The sequence below is a fragment of the Bison bison genome, unplaced genomic scaffold, assembly GCF_000754665.1.
Source record: "Bison bison bison isolate TAMUID 2011002044 unplaced genomic scaffold, Bison_UMD1.0 scf7180017863002, whole genome shotgun sequence".
NCBI lineage: Eukaryota > Metazoa > Chordata > Mammalia > Artiodactyla > Bovidae > Bison > Bison bison.
The window spans coordinates 133854-150853 of NW_011493574.1; the positions used below are offsets into that span (position 1 = coordinate 133854).

The 17000-nt window shown below is 47.1% G+C and overlaps 1 protein-coding gene across 1 annotated transcript in view; it reads right to left on the reverse strand.

Annotated features, from left to right (window-relative positions):
* LOC104983609 (pepsin A) overlaps positions 1-7142 on the reverse strand; it is a 10161-nt gene extending 3019 nt beyond the window's left edge. The window contains exons 1-5 of the mRNA XM_010833143.1: positions 6848-7142; positions 4344-4461; positions 3166-3284; positions 2234-2433; positions 178-294 (exon numbers count right to left, since the gene is read on the reverse strand). Coding sequence (XP_010831445.1) covers positions 178-294; positions 2234-2433; positions 3166-3284; positions 4344-4461; positions 6848-7018 — 725 coding nt within the window. The 5' untranslated portion in view covers positions 7019-7142. The remainder of the gene's footprint in view (positions 1-177; positions 295-2233; positions 2434-3165; positions 3285-4343; positions 4462-6847) is intronic.
* Positions 7143-17000: the final 9858 nt, after the last annotated feature.

Here is a 17000-nt window from a genome sequence, read left to right on the forward strand (position 1 = left end):
TCCAGTGATGTGCCCTTCTCCGGGTCTCTCTGACTCGGCCAACTTTTACCTTCTCCTTCTGGAGCACATGTCCCTGTGCTGGCTGTTCCAGGGGGATTAATTATGTTAATTATGAGTGTGTAAAGAAATGCATTCTGGGACCCATGCCAGGATACAGCCCATCCACAATGACCTCACCTGTCCACAGTGATCTGCCAATAGCCCTCAACAGAAACAGGCACCCAGTTCAGACTTCCTGAGTAGTAAGAAGAATCGATGTCACCGAATATCACCACGCTGCCGCTCTCTTCGTTGCTATGGAGAGTGGAGGGAAAACAGGAATTCATTCATACATTCACAGTTCCAACTGAACATATAAACTGTGTGCATTCTAAGAGCTACTTTAAAAAAAAACTTTTTGTTTTGTATTGGAGTATAGCTAATTAACAATATTGTGATAGTTTCAGATGTACAGCAAAGGGACTCAGCTGTACATATGCATGTATCCATTCTTCCCCAAACTCCCCTCCCATCCCGGCTGCCACATAACACTGAGCAGAGTTCCATGTGCTATACAGGAGGTCCTTGTTGGTTACCCATTTTAAATATACCAGTGTGTACATGTCCATCCCAAACTCCCTAACTATCCCTTTCTCCCATCATTTCTCCAGCAACCATAAACTAAGAGCTACTCTTAATTGGGATCTTGCCAGCATCAAGAGCTGAGCAGTGTGTGTGGTTCACAGGGTTTCTTATAATCCTGACACCAAGACCCATGCCTTGATCACTATTATTTCTGTTTTACACTGAAGTAACTGAGGCTCAGAGAGGTGGTGTAGTGTGCCCAAGGTCACACAGCCAGGGAGCCACAGAACCTGGGTCTTTTTGGTTCCAAAGTATGTGTGGTTTCCACCACATACGCTCTTTGCTGTGGGGACCTCAAGAGAAATAAATGAATGACGGTGTCTGCTCTTAAAGCCTTGATAATGTAGTTCATGGTTTGCAAATGTCTGCAGGCGTTTTTCATCGCCACGACTAGGTGGGGGTCGGGGGAGCCGCTGGCCTCTGGGAGGTGGAGGCCAGGGAGGCTGCCAAACATCCCAAAGCAGCCCCCAACAGCAAGGAATCATCTGGTCCAAAAACGTCAATAGTGCTGGGATTGCGAAACTTCAATCTAGTTGGCCCTGTGTGAATTACCTAACTGCTCATAAAAACAGATTATGTTTAAGAGAGCTGAAGCTTGAATATTAAGTGGTCAAGAGAAAAAAAGGCTAAAAAGACCCTCCTGTTGTACATTGCTGGAGTCCTGATTACTGGAATAGTCATTGTATAAATCTGCAGTTTCAGTTTAGACAGGAAAGCAAATGTAGATGACACTAAGAAATTATTCAGCAAGCAACTGGTCACAGACAGACCAATCACAGGCAGATGATTCCACTCCCCAACCCCACCCCTCCTTCCTTGTAAACATCTGACAGTACCCGCGAGATTATAGAACAGTCAATATCTTAAAAAAACCCCATCAGTGATGACAAATCGCTTCAAAGGAAAAGGATGTGAGTGTCAGAGGAAGGTTGAGTGTCTCAAGAAAGTCGATGACACAACCTCAGATATTCTGGCACAAACCTTTACTTAGCTGAAACCAAGGCTTGGTTATTCTTTATTCTTAGAATTAACTCATAGCCACACCTGAAACCTAAATTTTGTTAACTAATATAAGAAACTTGCTTTCATCATTTAAAAGTTTCTCTGTTCAAGGTCTAAATCCCAATCAAAACTTCTTTTCATTTATTGCTATGAACTTTTGGCTCCAATTTTAAGCGGGTTCACTCTTTAAAAAAAATTTTTTTTTTTTTTAAATTTGGCTGCACCAAGTCTTAATCGGAGCATGTGGGATCTAGCTCCTGACCAAGGATTGAACCCTGGGCCCCTACACTGGGAGTGCAGACTCCTAACCACTGGACCACTAGGGAAGTCCCTAAGTGGACTCACGTTAAATGGTGGTCTTCTGGAGAGCAAATAGCTAATGATATTTGACTTGCATAAAGCAAGGTGACAGAGAATCTTGCTAGTAAAATAAGACGATGAAGACTGTTCATCAGAAAGGAATTTGGCACCGTTCTCTCCAAAGATACACATCTCAAGTCTAAGACACTGACCTTGCCAATCCCCCTGCTTGCCAAGATTCCAGCCCATCCAGCCTTCGACAGCCTCCTGCTGGACCTGGTGACCGTGACCTCCTTGCTTCACTTACCTGCTCAGGTAGACAGAGAAGAGGTCTTGGGAAACCAGACCCTGGTCCCATATGTTGTCAAAGACAGGGGTGGCCCCGGAGGAGGAGATGCTGGGGTAGGCGAGACCCAGGATGCCGTCGAAGGGAGCGTAGTACAGGAAGGAGCCGGGCTCTGTCTCACTCAGGCCAAAGATCTGGTTGGTGTCGCTGATGCCTCCGACCTGCGTGGGGGAACCAAGACGTTTCTCATTAGCTTGTGCTGACTGAGCACTGCGGGGTGCCCACCCTGGGCTCAGAGCATCCCCTGGTTCACTTCATGTAGAACTTGGCTTCCGGGGCATCAGGCTGGAAGGAGGGGAGAGGGATTAGCCCTGGAATTTCTTGTTATTCTGCTGGAAAGAACAACTGAGGCTGATCCCCAGATGGGCACCGTCTGCGACTTGGTGTGAGAATGTGCTGCAGAACAGATGGTCACCATGTGTGTGTTTCTGAAGATCAGATGCAAAGCAGACGCTGGGCAAATCAGAACCCTGGACCCCTGCTGCGCCCTGGAAAGGCGGGGGATGCTTGTGGTTGAGCTTTTGTGACTTAGGGGGGCTGTGGGCTCAGGGAGGAGGAAGAAGAGGAGGTGCTAAAAGAGAACTGAGCCTTTTCCTACCTTCTTCCTACCCCTTCATAGCATTCGACTTGGGTGCTGATGCTGGCTTCTGGCATTCCCCTACCTTACTACTTCTTCCCCCCACCCCACCGCCACCAGCCCCTCCAAAATATCTGTGGTATCTCTGCCACTTTCTGCATGCCCCAGTTAGGTTGCTCTTGTGATACAAAGACCCATATTGAAGGAGCTGCCGCAGAGGGTGAGGAGGGGGTGGGGGGAGGTCTGTGCTGTGGCCTCTAAGGTCCCTGAAGTTGGAAGCTGTGCAGGATGAGGCGGCCGGCCAGAGTTTGCTTACCTGGACGGTGTCGTATCCAAGGACGCCCGTCATGCTGCCGGTTCCGTAGGTGATGGACAGTGTCTCGCTGGTGGCCTCATAGGTGGAAGAGTCTTGAGGGTTGAAGCGGTTGTGGTTGGCTGTGAGGACAAGAAGAGACATGGTCAAACTCCAAAAGCTGAGCCAGAGTCATGGGCTGAGGGTGCCTTCGTTTTGGGTTGGATTTTGGAAGAGAAAGTTAACTTTTTTCTTTAGACTTTGGTGCCCTAGTGTTCCCAGTTTCCATTCCTGTCTGCTTGGACCAACTGGGATCATCTCACTGTGGATGGAAACTGTGGCTATGAAATGAAAAGACACTTGTTCCTTGGAAGGAAAGCTATGACAAACCTAGACAGCGTATTAAAAAGCAGAGACATCACTTTGCTGACAAAGGTCCCTATAGTCAAAGCTATGGTTTTTCCAGTAGTCATGTAGAAATGTGAGAGTTGGACCATTAAGCAGGCTGAGTACTGAAGATTTGATGCTTTCGAACTATAGTGTTGGCGAAGACTCTTGAGAGTCCCTTGGACTGCAAGGAGATCAAACCAGTCAATCCTAAAGGAAATCAACCTTGAATATTCATTAGAGAGACTGATGCTGAAGCTGAAGCTCTAATACTTTGATCACCTGGTGTGAAGAGCTGACTCACTGGAAAAAACTCTGATGCTGGGAAAGATTGAAGGCAGAAGGAGAAGGGGGCGAACAGAGGATGAGATGATTGAATGGCATCATCGACATGATGAACATGAGTTTGAGCAAACTCTGGGAGATGGTGAGGGGCAGAGAAGCCTGGCGTGCTTCAGTTCATGGGGTCACAAGGGGTGTGACATGACTGAGCGACTAAACAACAACAACTCTGATGGAAGGTCCTTCCAGGCTCATGCTGACTGGAGCAGGCCCACAGCTGCCCATGGTAATGTGCAGCTGCACACTCTGCCACTGGACTGAACTTCCTGAGGGCCGGGACCACATGTGATTCACCCCTTCATCCTCCAGGGCACCTAAGCCTGGCACATAATAGGTGCTCAGTGAATGCTTTTGGAGTGGATCCCTGAGTGGCTTCAGCGGGCTTGAAATCAGACCTATGTGAGGCCCCTGAGCATTCGGGGCTCCCAGGTGACTCAGTGCCAGGGGCCTGGAGAGGGTGGGGGGACACTCACTGCAGGCTTCGCTGGAGCAGTAGATGGAGGGCACCCACAGGTTGGAGGAGCCGGTGTCAAAGATGACAGTGAAGTCCTGAGCGGGGGTGCCAATGCCAATGGTGCCGAAGTACTCCGTCTGCCGGGGGGACACACAGCTCACCAACTGGGGACTCCCCAGCCTGGCCTCCCCAGGGACTGTCACTGGGTCTTCTTGGCCACATCCCGCCTCCCCCTTCACTGGCCCCCTTTCCTTCATCTTTTGATCCAGTGCATCCCTCCATCCTTCAAGGTCCATCCAGGTCTCCCTTCCTCCTTGAAGTCTTCCCTGATTGCAATCCTGTTAACCTCTGCCTATTCTCTTCTAAGCCTCATGAACACTCAACAATAACCTGCTGTCCCCTCTTGCCTTGAATGTCTTAGTCTTGTTATCCTAGAGAATGCACACTCTTGGATAGGGTAGAAACTTATCCAGCAGAGTAAATCTGTTCTTAGTCGCTCAGTCGTGTCCAACCATCTGCAGCCTGATGGACTGTGGCCCGCCAGGCTCCTCTGTCCATGGGGTTTCCCAGGCGAGAATACTGGAGTGGCTTACCATTTCCTACTCCAGGGGATCTTCCCAACCCAGGGATTGAACCCAGGTCTCTTGTGTCTCCTGCATTGGCAGGCAGATTCTTTACCACTAGCACCACCTGGGAAGCCCCAGCAGAGTAAATGCTTAAGCATTTTTTCTTTAAATTGTTGATGGGGAGATAAACAAGTCACCTAGAAGTGAAGACCCCTTGAGATATCTTATTCCTAAGTCTAGATGACTGCAGTGGGTTTAAGAAAGTATATCCTTGGGACTTTCCTGGCAGTCTAGTGGCTAAGACTGCATGCTCCCAATGCAGGGGGCCTGGGTTCCATCCCTGGTCAGGGAATTAGATGCCCTCATGCCACAACTGGGAGTTTGCGTGCCACCACTAAGACCGGGTGCAGCCAAATAAATAAAAAAAGAAAGAGTATCTTTACGAATTTTATTCTTAGTGGCAGCAGTTTTTCCCTGGCTAGCTCTGCTCCAGCCACGCTGCTATGGTTCTTTCATGACCAGCTCATTCCCATCCCAGGGTCTTTGCACTTGGTATTTCTTGTGCTAAGAAAATGTTTATTCTAGATCTTTCCTTGGCTGACTCCTTCTGATCCATTCTTCAGCGCTCTAGTCAAATATCACCTCCATCAAGAGGCTCTCCCTGACTACTTTATCTAAATTTGCCCCTGCCCCATTCTTTTTCGCCTTACTCCAGTTGACTTTTTTACATTCCTGTTTATGTGTCTCTTATTTGTCTTTCCATCTAGAATATAAGCTCCAGGATCTTTGCTTAGTCACCGTTGTTTCCGCAGCTCCTGGCATAGTCTCTGATAGAGAGTAGGTGTTTTATAAATATTTGTAAAGTGAACAAATGGGCTAACTTTACAAAGCTTTTACCAAGCTCTAACCAAAGGCCAGGCCCTGTTCTAAGCACTCAAAAAAACCCAAAATGAAAAAACGTCCCTCAAATCAACCCTCCCCCACTACATTACTGCTTGAATTACTCTAAACAACCCTCTGGTGGTGGATAGTAATAGTTCTGTCTTACAGACAAGAAAGCTGAGTCTCACTCAGACTTGTCCAAGGTCCCATGACTTGGAAACATGAGAGCCTAGACTTCCCTAGGTCTGGCAAATGTCACAGGCCAAGCTCTTAATGACAGGCAAGAGTGCTTCACGACCTTGGCTTTCACCCAGGGGACCTATAGTATCCACTGAAAGGCAAGCCCGTTGGATCCGAAATGGAAGAGTCAGAATGGTCTTCCTGAAACTCCAATCTGATCTTGTCAATCCCCGCCCCTAGTTAAGGTGATCTGGTGGCAATTAAGATGCCAAGCCTCATCCCCCCCACCCACTCTGGTCTGGCTCCACCCACCAGCCCCCATGGACATGGACCTCGCTTTGAAAATGGACTCTGGCTTCCATTCCTCAAATGCACTCTGCCCCCCGCTGTCACACGGTCTGGTGCAAGTCTTCCCGCCCTCTGGGACACTCTGCTGTCCTCTCAGAACTCCCCTCTCTCTTCCTTGCCCCAGGGAGGTGCCCCTGCCCGTCATCTGTCTGCAGTCCCTGTGTTGGCTTCACTGGGTGGCCTTGGCCTGGTTGTGCTTGTCATGCTTTGTGAGGCTCCCTGATTATCATCTGTCTCTCCTGCTAGATTGTGGGACCCTGAGGCTCGTCCACTGCCGCTTCTCTGGGCCCAGCACAGAGCCTGACACACAGGAGGTGCTCCCTCTAGGTAAGCACTGGATGAATGAATGAATAAATGAGTTGAGAGCAACACCTCTGACTGTGAGTTTTTCTACTCTCCCTGTGTCTCTGAGATCCAGGGAGCAGACCCTGGGTTACACTTGCCTAGGGGTTTAGAGCACTGACCTGTCTTCCCAGACCCTGGGATCCCCCCTCTCTCCTCTAGGCTGAGTCCTTGGAGCTGGCCCGCTGCCTGCCCACACACTCACATCCAGGTAGTTCTGAAGGGGCTGTTCAGACACCAAGGTGGCGGCCTCCCGGATGTACTTGCTGCCCAGGTTGTATTTGTGTGTCCTCATGAATTCCTTCAGCTTGCCATTCTCAATCAGATTCTGTCTCAAGGACTTCTTTTTGACGAGTGGGATCCTGTGGCAGAGCATTTGCACACAGTTGGTTTGGAGGAAGAAGGGTGATTAGACACTCATGGGGTGCTATGGAAGATCCGGAAGGAAAAGAAAGCTTGCCCAAGAGCACAAGAAGGAAGTTGAGAGGGGCGATGCTCCCGTCTTTGGGCAGAGTAATGCAGACAAGACAAGTGGTTGCTGGAAGTGGCCTGGCCCAGTGCTAGTGCTGAGAACCCTACCCAGCCTGGTCTGGAGGGTCTGTGCTGTTAACCATGTCTGCTGAGCTGCGTCCCCGAATGAGCAGAGAAAAGAGACTCCGGACGGATGCAGAGAGAGGAGTTGTGGGAGGGAAGAGGGACAGACAGCAAAAGGAAATAACCCCAGGAAAACAGCTCTTGGTGCAGAGAGTCCCCCAGACTCACTTGACGACGCTGCACTCAGAGAGTGCCACCAAAGCAAGCAGGAGCAGCCACTTCATGATTCTTCCTGGCTCGCAAGTCTCCGGAGAAGGGAAGACGGGAAAGTGTACAGTAGCAGGCAGGAGCCGCTCCTTATATACAGCCCGAGTCCTCGGGCATGGCCTTATCAGCCACCAACGTCACCCATTACTCTCACCCCAAGCAGAAAGTTTCCTGATAAGATTGTCCTTGCCCTATGCCATGTTCAGAGTTTCCAGTTGAGTAGCTTTCCATTTGTTACGCAGACCTCGGGCTGGAATGACCCTGCAGAGAGCAAGCGGCCAAGTGGCGGCTTATTTCTTAAATAATAGAAGGCATCCAAACTCGATAAGTGAAATATTTTGACAAAATTGGTCCAAAGTGCACTGAATGTTGGACAGATGTCAGAGGAGCTCCAGGTACCCGAATGGTCCTGGTGGGACAGATGGTGGGACAGAGTGGCTGTCCTTGAAGTGATGGGCCATGTCCCCAGAGCTGCAGTCCTCAAGCACATCCTTGGGTGGGTGGTTTGGGACTCAGGACGCATTTCCCCATGAAAAGATCGTTATATGGGGTTGCTGGATGTCTAGCTAGCATATGGGCCTTATTTTGCTCTTGCTGCTCGTGGCTCTTGGGCTGCATCTTGGGAAAGTGGTGTGTGTAGTACAGAGCAAGGGGATGGAATGGGTGGAAGAATGCTTCTGACCCTGGAGGAAGCAAACTTGAAACAGGCTGGGTTTGTCTGTGGAATCTGTGTCTCTCATTTTCTAACACCCTTTTCTTCATACTGCCCTCTCCCATCCTCTTGGTTACTCAAAGCCTCTGAGACCCCATTTGGGTCTGACTCCCAAGCATTCCATGCTTAAAACTTGACTGAATCAGCTGCAGTGGGCCAAAGCAATCCAGGCAAATTCACACTAAGGTGTGAATGACTGAGAAAAGTTCTCTCTCTTCATCTCTCTCTTTTTGGCTGTGCCTCATGACATGCTAGATCTTCGTTCCCTTACCAGGGATCAAACCCATGCCCCCTGCAGTGGAAGCATGGAATGAAAAGCTCTCTTCTTAAAAAGGATGCTTTCTAGCTCAATGGATTCTTCTTCCCTTTGTGAGGTTTATTCAGTGGACCAAGTGGAGTGAGAAGCTTGATGTAGGAATTTTGGTGAGGGGGTGGGAGGTGGGGAGGTCACAAGTAGGTAACAAGACCTGTCTGTGGGTCTTGTTCTGATAACAGATTCCCTGGGCCACATCTGGTTTTTCCAACAGTGGGAAACACAGATACTATAAAACTCCAATTTCCCTAGGGCCTCTGGATGAGTATGGAGGAGTGGGCAGTGCGAATCAAGTTCTGGGCCAGTGGTGAGCCTAACTACAAAGCACGTTTGCATTCAAAAGATACCCATGAAGACACCTCTGTGCCCCGATCATGGATCCTTGATCTGTATTTCGCTTTTTCTCATCTTTTAGTGCCTGCTTCCTCTCTGCTCTCTTTTCCTCCCCTTCGAGCATTTCTTCTTTGAGCTATGCTGTCACTTTTGGGCACGTCTCAGTGCTTCTAGGAGGAGCTGATGGTCCTGAAGATGCCTGCCTAGGTCCTGGGAACAGCAGATGGAAACCCTGGCTCAAGACTCCCCCGGGGCGGGTGGGGGAGGGGCATGTTCTGGGGGCTGGCCGGGGTCTTTAGAGGTACCTGGTGTCTCACGCTGGGCAGTAGGTACGTGGGTGCTCATGTGCTCATGTGTAGGTTATGCATATATGAAACTGTTTACGATACTTTAAAAAAAGTAAAAGGAGGTTCTGCATACTTTTCAGCTTAGAAACGGAGGCAACTGAGGTTGGGTGGAGCAGGGTGAGTCAGGGAACCCTCAGGGTTGAGATGTGGGCAATGAACCATGAAGAAGATTACGTGTGTTTTATTCATCTTTCATCTCCCTCTGTGAATTATATGGTTCATCAAGTGTTCAACACAGCGCTTTAATTAATCCCATGTAAGCTCGGCTTAGTTAAGAGCAGCTTGGGAGTATACTCAGCAGGATCATGATTTCACAGTTAGCGGTTTCTGCCGTTTGCCAGCCATTGCAGTAACTGACACAAGAAGGGCTTCATTCACGTGTTTCTCTTCCTTGACAGTGAGGGGAGATGCAGGAGTTTAGATTCACTACTCTTAACTCATTGTGGTAAGTGATATTATTATTCCCATTTTACAGATGAAGAAACTGAGGTCCAGAGAGGCTGTGCCACTTGCCTGAGGTGACACAGGTGAGAAGTGACTGAGCAAGGGCTTGAATCTGGATCCCTATCTCTCCCCATGCTTGCTCCCTTGTGTACCCACTAACTGGGGTTTACTGGAGGCTGTTGGAGAAGGCAATGGCAACCCACTCCAGTACTGTTGCCTGGAAAATCCCATGGACGGAGGAGCCTGGTAGGCTGCAGTCCATGGGGTCGTTAAGAGTCGGGCACGACTGAACGACTTCACTTTCACTTTTCACTTTCATGCATTGGAGAAGGAAATGGCAACCTACTCCAGTATTCTTGCCTGGAGAATCCCAGGGACAGAGGAGCCTAGTGGGCTGCCGTCTACGGGGTCGAACAGAATCGTACATGACTGAAGCGACTTAGCAGCAGCAGCAGTAGAAGAATCTCAGGAAGAGCTCTGGCTTCAAGATCTGGGTTTGAGTCTCAGCCCTACCTCTGAATAACTTCCAGACCTGGGGCTACTGATCCAGTCTCTGAGACTCAGTTTTTTCATCTGTAAAAGGGGGATAATAGTACCACCAATTCCATGGGATTGTTGTGAGGATTAAGTACAGAGTCCTCACCAGCCATACACATACTGTGGCTGAAATAAAAAGTTCTGATCAGGATGCTGAGCAAGTAGAACATTCCTCTGTTGCAGGCGGGGAACTTGAGATGTTATGGCCACTTTGGAGAACAGTTTAGTAGTTTCTTATCAAGTCAATATGTACCTACCATTTAGCCCAGAAACCACCTTCCTGGGTATTTACTGAAAAGAAATGAAAAAACATATGTCCCCACAAAGACCTGTTCCTACAAAGACCACTCAAATGTTTATAAGAGCTATTTTCATAATAGCCCCGAACTGGAAACAACTCAATTTTCTTTAGCAGATCCTTGGGTAGGTGAAGAGTGTACAGCCAACTATGGAAGACCATCAGTGATAGAAACAGAAGAACTGAATCTCACGGGCGTTATGCAGAGAGAGTCCAGATGCAAAGGCTACATTTGTAGGATTCTATTTATATGACATCCTGGAAAAGGCTAAATAATGGGAACAGAAAATGGGTCCATGGTTTCTAGGGGCTGGGGTCAGAGTAGAAGACCGACTACAAGGGGCCATAGGGGAACTATGCGGGGTGATGAAAATAGTCTAGACTCACCTGAAAAGGTGGATTTCACTCAGTGACAATAGACCAGACGTATCTGACTTTACAGCAGGTAAAGTGCTAAGCCAGAGATGGCCACACTGTAGGAGTGAAGACAGACCTGGGCACCAGGCACTGCCCAGGGCCATGGAGGCCTTGGCTGGGACACATAAAATGATGCAATCCTACAAAAGAAAACAAAACAGAAAAGAACAACTGATCATCATCTCTGCTTCTGTTTTGGTCCTTTGAACCATGAGTAAAATATGTCCATACTCCATGTCTGTGGCAGGGGTGACAAGGTTGGCAGGTGGTGGCAAAACTCCAAGGAGCTGGGTGGGGACTGTGAAAGTTTCTCAGGCTCCTGGGCGCTGGGCTGTCCAGATGGGCTCTCTCATGTCACCCTGGGGGTAAGTGTGGGATGGCCCGAGTCCATTTAGGAGGGACGCTCCTCTGAGCATCCTGGAGCTGACATATGGTGCTTGGAGCCCAAGATTAGGCATAGGTCTCGGGGAATAGCTTGTCTGTGGGACCCACATAGGAATTTTGGACAGAAGAGAAATCTGTTTGGGAAGCAGGAGGGAGACTCCTCAGGCAGTAACCTGCAGGATCCATGTGCACAATCATTCAACATGTTTTTATTCTGTATCTACTCTGAGCTGAGTAGGCTGTCCTAGTTGCTGGGGGTACATCCATGAAGAAGATGGAGCTAGGGTGTAAGTTGAGGAGTTTGTGGTCAGGTCAGGAGAGGGCAGGGGAAGGTCCCTTTCCTTCCCACCCAGAGATGCCTTTGGATCACACTCACAGGAAGCCCTTGGATTGGTAAAGAATCTGAGGTCTGGGGAAACCTTCACGGGGGCTGGTGCTGATGTGCTTGGTGGCACCAATTCCCAATATATGGCAGACTCTACGATGGCCTCCAATCATCCTCACCTCCTGGTGTTCATGGCTCTTGTAGTCCCCTCCCCTCGAATGTATGCAGGACCTAGGACTTGCTTCTAACCAATAGCATAAGGCAAAGCAGATGGGGTGTCACTTTTGTGATTATATTACGTGACATTGTCACTTTGGTCTTGCCAGCAGGCTTTTTGTATAGATTTTTTCTCCCTGGATGGCTCTGAAGAGGTAAGATGCCCCATGAGGAGGCCCACATGGCAAGAAACGGAGGGTGGCCTCCAGCCACCAAGGAACTGAGGCCCCTTGTCTGGTAACCCACAAGACACTGAATCCAGGGATTTCCCTGGCAGTCTGTGTCTAAGACTCCATGCTCCCGATGTAGGGGGCCCGAGTTTGATCCCTGGTCATGAAACCAGATCCCACATGCCACAACTAAGACCTGGCACAGCAAAATTTAAAAAAAAAAGAAAGAAACTGCATCCTTCCAACAACCCTGTGAGCTTAGAAGATGACCTCTATTGGAGCATCAGATAAGATCACATCCCTGGCTGACACTTTGTCAGAGGCCCTGAAACAGAGAACCTAGCCAAACACAGAAACACTGAGATAATAAATGTGAGTTGTTTTAAGTTGTTAAATTTGTGTTAATTTGTCACAGTGATAGAAAACTAATACAGGGTTAGACGCCTCCTAGAAAACTCCACAAAGATGTACCTGGCTGCCTCCTGCTCTTCGCCATTTGGGGGCCATTTCAGTGTTCTGCAAGGTGGTTTTCTGCTCAGGCAATATGAATGATCTGGGAAGGAGGGGGCTGACATCATTGGTTTGCTTATCTGTAAATCCCAGTCAATATAACAAGGACTGTGTTTCTGTGGCTCTTAATGCTTTTATGAGTGCTTTGAGATACATCTGAGTTAAATCTGAGTTAATTCACCCATTCCAGTCCATTTTAGTTCTCTGATTCCTAGAATGTCGACATTCACTCTTGCCATCTCTTGTTTGACCACTTCCCCTGGGATTTCTTTGGAAGGAATGATGCTAAAGCTGAAACTCCAGTACTTTGGCCACCTCATGTGAAGAGTTGACTCAGTGGAAAAGACCCTGATGCTGGGAGGGATTGGGGGCAGGAGGAGAAGGGGACGACAGAGGATGAGATGGCTGGATGCCATCACTGACTCGATGGACATGAGTCTCAGTGAACTCCGGGAGTTGGTGATGGACAGGGAGGCCTGGCGTGCTGCGATTCATGGGGTCGCAAAGAGTCGGACACGACTGAGCGACTGAACTGAACTGAACTGAGATATATGACCTACTGAAAAAGTATTATTCCTGCATCATCCCCATTGACACACTTCAGAAGAGTTAAGTGATCAGTGCGGGTTCACATAACTAAGTAGTGATGTGGGCAGGAGTAGACCCCCGGGTCTTAGAAGGCTCTGGTCTTGGGAGGCTTTTGTCCCGGGCCAGGCTCTGTGCCCACATACATCCACCTGGTTTCCGTCCATTGGTTAGAGTGTACAGTAAATATTCCGAGAAGTCTGATGTCAGCCAGGACTGATCTATGACTGCCTTCAGGGAAGCCGTGTAATCTCATTGTGCCAGACTGGCGTGGCAGAAAGATTAGACAACAATGTTTACTTTGCCATTAGTCTTACCTGGGACTTGGCTTCTGGAGGTTTTCAGAACTGCTTTGCTAATGCATGGCATCTCATGCCAAGGGCACAGGTGTTCAGAAATGTTCTGTGAACATATCAAATCAAGCAATGGAAGGAAATCTGAAGAACTGAATCATGGCAAGACTGGGATGGAGCACGTTAAGCACGATTAGTGTTATTGAGCTGGTCTGATAGGCCTTGGGATGGCTGGCCCCCGGGGAGCTTTCAGTCAGGGTCTCACCCCAGGCATGTGGTCATCCAACAACACAGAGAACATGTCTCCACTTCTCAGTCCTGAATCTGTGGAGTTTCTCCAGAGACAGACATAGGTTTTAAAAATTAAAATTATAAGAACATTTTTGGGACCCAGTTATTGCAAATAATTTATGTTCATTGTGGCCTTCCCCAGTGGCTCAGTAGTAGAGAATCTGCCTGCAATGCAGGAGACATGGGTTTGATCCCTGGGTCTAGATCCCCTGGAGGAGGGCATGGCAACCCACTCCAGTATTCTTGCCTGGAGAATCCCATGGACAGAGGAGCCTGGCGGGCTATGGTCCATAGGGTCATAAAGAGCTGGACATGACTGAAGTGACTGAGCATGCACACACGCATGTTCATTGTAGATATTTATAAAAATTTTTAAATAACTCAACTCCACTACCCAGAACTATCCACCCTTAATGTTATAAATGAATACATTTACTTACAAAAATGAGGTCATTCAACACAGTATATTTATTTGATATTCAAGTTTTATTGAGACATAATTGACCTACGGCACTGTTTAAAGTGTACAGCATAATGATTTGACTCACATACATCATAAGATGATGACCACAATAAGTTTAGTGAACATTCATCTATTCATACAGATTCAAAAATTGAAGAAATAGAAAAATTGTTTTTCTTGTGATGAGAACCCTTTGGATTTACTCTCTTAAATTTTGGCTGTGCTGGGTGTTCATTGTGGTGTGCAGGCTTTCTCTAGGTGCAGTGCACGGACTTCTCTCCTGTGGAACATGGGCTCTGTGAACTCAGTAGTTGCAGTGGGTGGGCTTAGTTGCCCCTCGGCATGTGGGATCTTAGTTCCCTGACCAGGGATTGAACCTGTGTCCCCTGCATTGGAAGGTGGATTCTTAACCACTAGATCACCAGGAAAATCCCTGGATTTACTCTAACAGCTTTCATAGATTATATATAGCAATGATAATTAATTCATCATGTTGTGCATTACATCCTTAGTACTTATTTATCTTACATCTGAAAGTTTGTATCTTTTGGCAGCCTTCATTCAATTTTCCCTTCCCCTAATCCCACCTCTGGTAACCACAAATCTGACCTCTTTTTCTGTGAGTTTGTTTGTTTTTGAAGTATAATTGACCAACAGCACTGTATTAGTTTCTGTTACACAACATGGTGCTTTGGTATTTCTATACATTTCAAAATGATCAGCACAATAAATTTACTTACAATAGGTCCAATCAGTTCAGTTCAGTCTCTCAGTTGTGTCCGACTCTTTGTGACCCCATGAATTGCAGCACGCCAGGCCTCCCTGTCCATCACCAACTCCCAGAGTTTACCCAAACTCATGTCCATCGAGTTGGTGATGCCATCCAGCCATCTCATCCTCTGTCGTCCCCTTCTCCTCCTGCCCCCAATCCCTCCCAGCACCAGGCTCTTTTCCAATGAGTCAACTCTTCACATGAGGTGGCCAAAGTATTGGAGTTTCAGCTTCAGCATCAGTCCTTCCAAGGAACACCCAGGACTGATCTCCTTTAGGATAGACTGGTTGGATCTGCTTGCAGTCCAAGGGATTCTCAAGAGTCTTCTCCAACACCACAGTTCAAAAGCATCAATTCTTTGGTGCTCAGCTTTCTTCACAGTCCAACTCTCACATCATACATGACCACTGGCAAAACCATAACCTTGACTAGATGGACTTTTGTTGGCAAAGTAATGTCTCTGCTTTTGAATATGCTATCTAGGTTAGTCAAAACTTTCCTTCCAAGGAGTAAAGTGTCTTTTAATTCATGGCTGCAATCACCATCTGCAGTGATTTTGGAGCCCCCCAAAAATAAAGTCTGACACTGTTTCCACTGTTTCTCCATCTATTTCCCATGAAGTGTTGGGACCAGAGGCCATGATCTTAATTATAATAGGTCCGATAGGTCACCATAAAAAGATATATAATATTTGACTGTGTTCCCCACACTGTATGTTTCACACCTATGATTCATTTATTTTGTAACTGGAAGTTTGTACCTTTTAATCCCTCTCACCTATATCTTTCCTTCTCCTACTCTGCTCCTGTCTGACAACTACCTGTTTGTTCTCTGTATCTATGACTCTATTTCTGCTTATGTTTGTTCATTTGTTTCATTTTTTTAGATTCCACATATAAATGAAATCATACAGTATTTTTCTTTGTTTCATTTATTTCACTAAGCATAACACCCTCTAGTTTTGCTCATGTTGTTGCAAATGGCAAGTTTTTACTCATTTTTATAATGGAGTAATATTCCATTGTGTGTGTGTGTGTATATATATATATATATATATTTATCCATTCATTTATTGATGGGCACTTAAGTTGTCTCCATATATTGGTTATTGTAAATAATGCTAATGTGAATGTAGGGGTGCATATATGCTAATTTCTTAAGTTCAAACACATTTTAACAACTCTGCATTTTATTTCCCACCACGTCTGCAGTTTTTGACATCATATTTTGCATCTTTTTGTTTTGTGTATCCTTTAATTGCTTACTGCAGATACAAATGATTTTATTACTCTTGTCTTTTCATCTTCCTACTAGTCTTTTTTTTTTTTTCTTGGCTGCACTGGGTCTTCGTTGCTGTGTGTGGGCTTTCTCTAGTTGCATCGAGTGGGAGCTACTCTGTGTTTCAAGGTAAGGGTTTCCCACCACAGTGGTTTCTCTTGTCACAGAGCACAAGCTCTAGGCACGTGAGCTTAGAAGTCATGGCACATGGGCTTAGCTGCTCCATGGCAAGTGGGATCTTCCTGGACCAAGGATTGAACCTCAGCCCCTGCCTTGGCAGGTGGACTCTTAACCACTGGACCACCAGAGAAGTTCACCTTCATACTAGTTTTAAATGTGATTGATTTACTATCTTTCCTGTGTAGACGTCCTGTATGTCACCCTTACCAGTGAGATCTTACCTTGTGTAGTTTTCATGTTTCTGGCTGTGACCTTTTCTTTTCACTTAGAGAAACTTCCCTGAAAGTTTCTTATAAAGCTGGTTTGCTGATGCTGAACTCTCTTAGCTTGTCTGTAAAACTTTTGATCTCTGTATCAAATCTGAATGAAAGCCTTTCTAGGTGGAGTATTCTTGTGGTAGGGCTTCCCCTTTCATCCATTTAAATATACCATACCACTCCCTTCTGCCTGCAGTTTCTGCTGAAATGTTAGCTGATAGCCTTATGGGAGTTCCCTTGTATGTAAGTTGGTGCTTTTCCTTTGCTGCTTTTAATATTAGCTCTTTATCTTCCATCGTTGCCATTTTAATTACAGTGTGTATTGGCGTGGTCCTCTTTGGGTTGATTCTATTTGGGACTGTCTGTGCTTCCTGGACTTGGATGACTGTTTCTTTTGCCAGGTAGGGAAATTTTCAGCTATTATATCTTCAA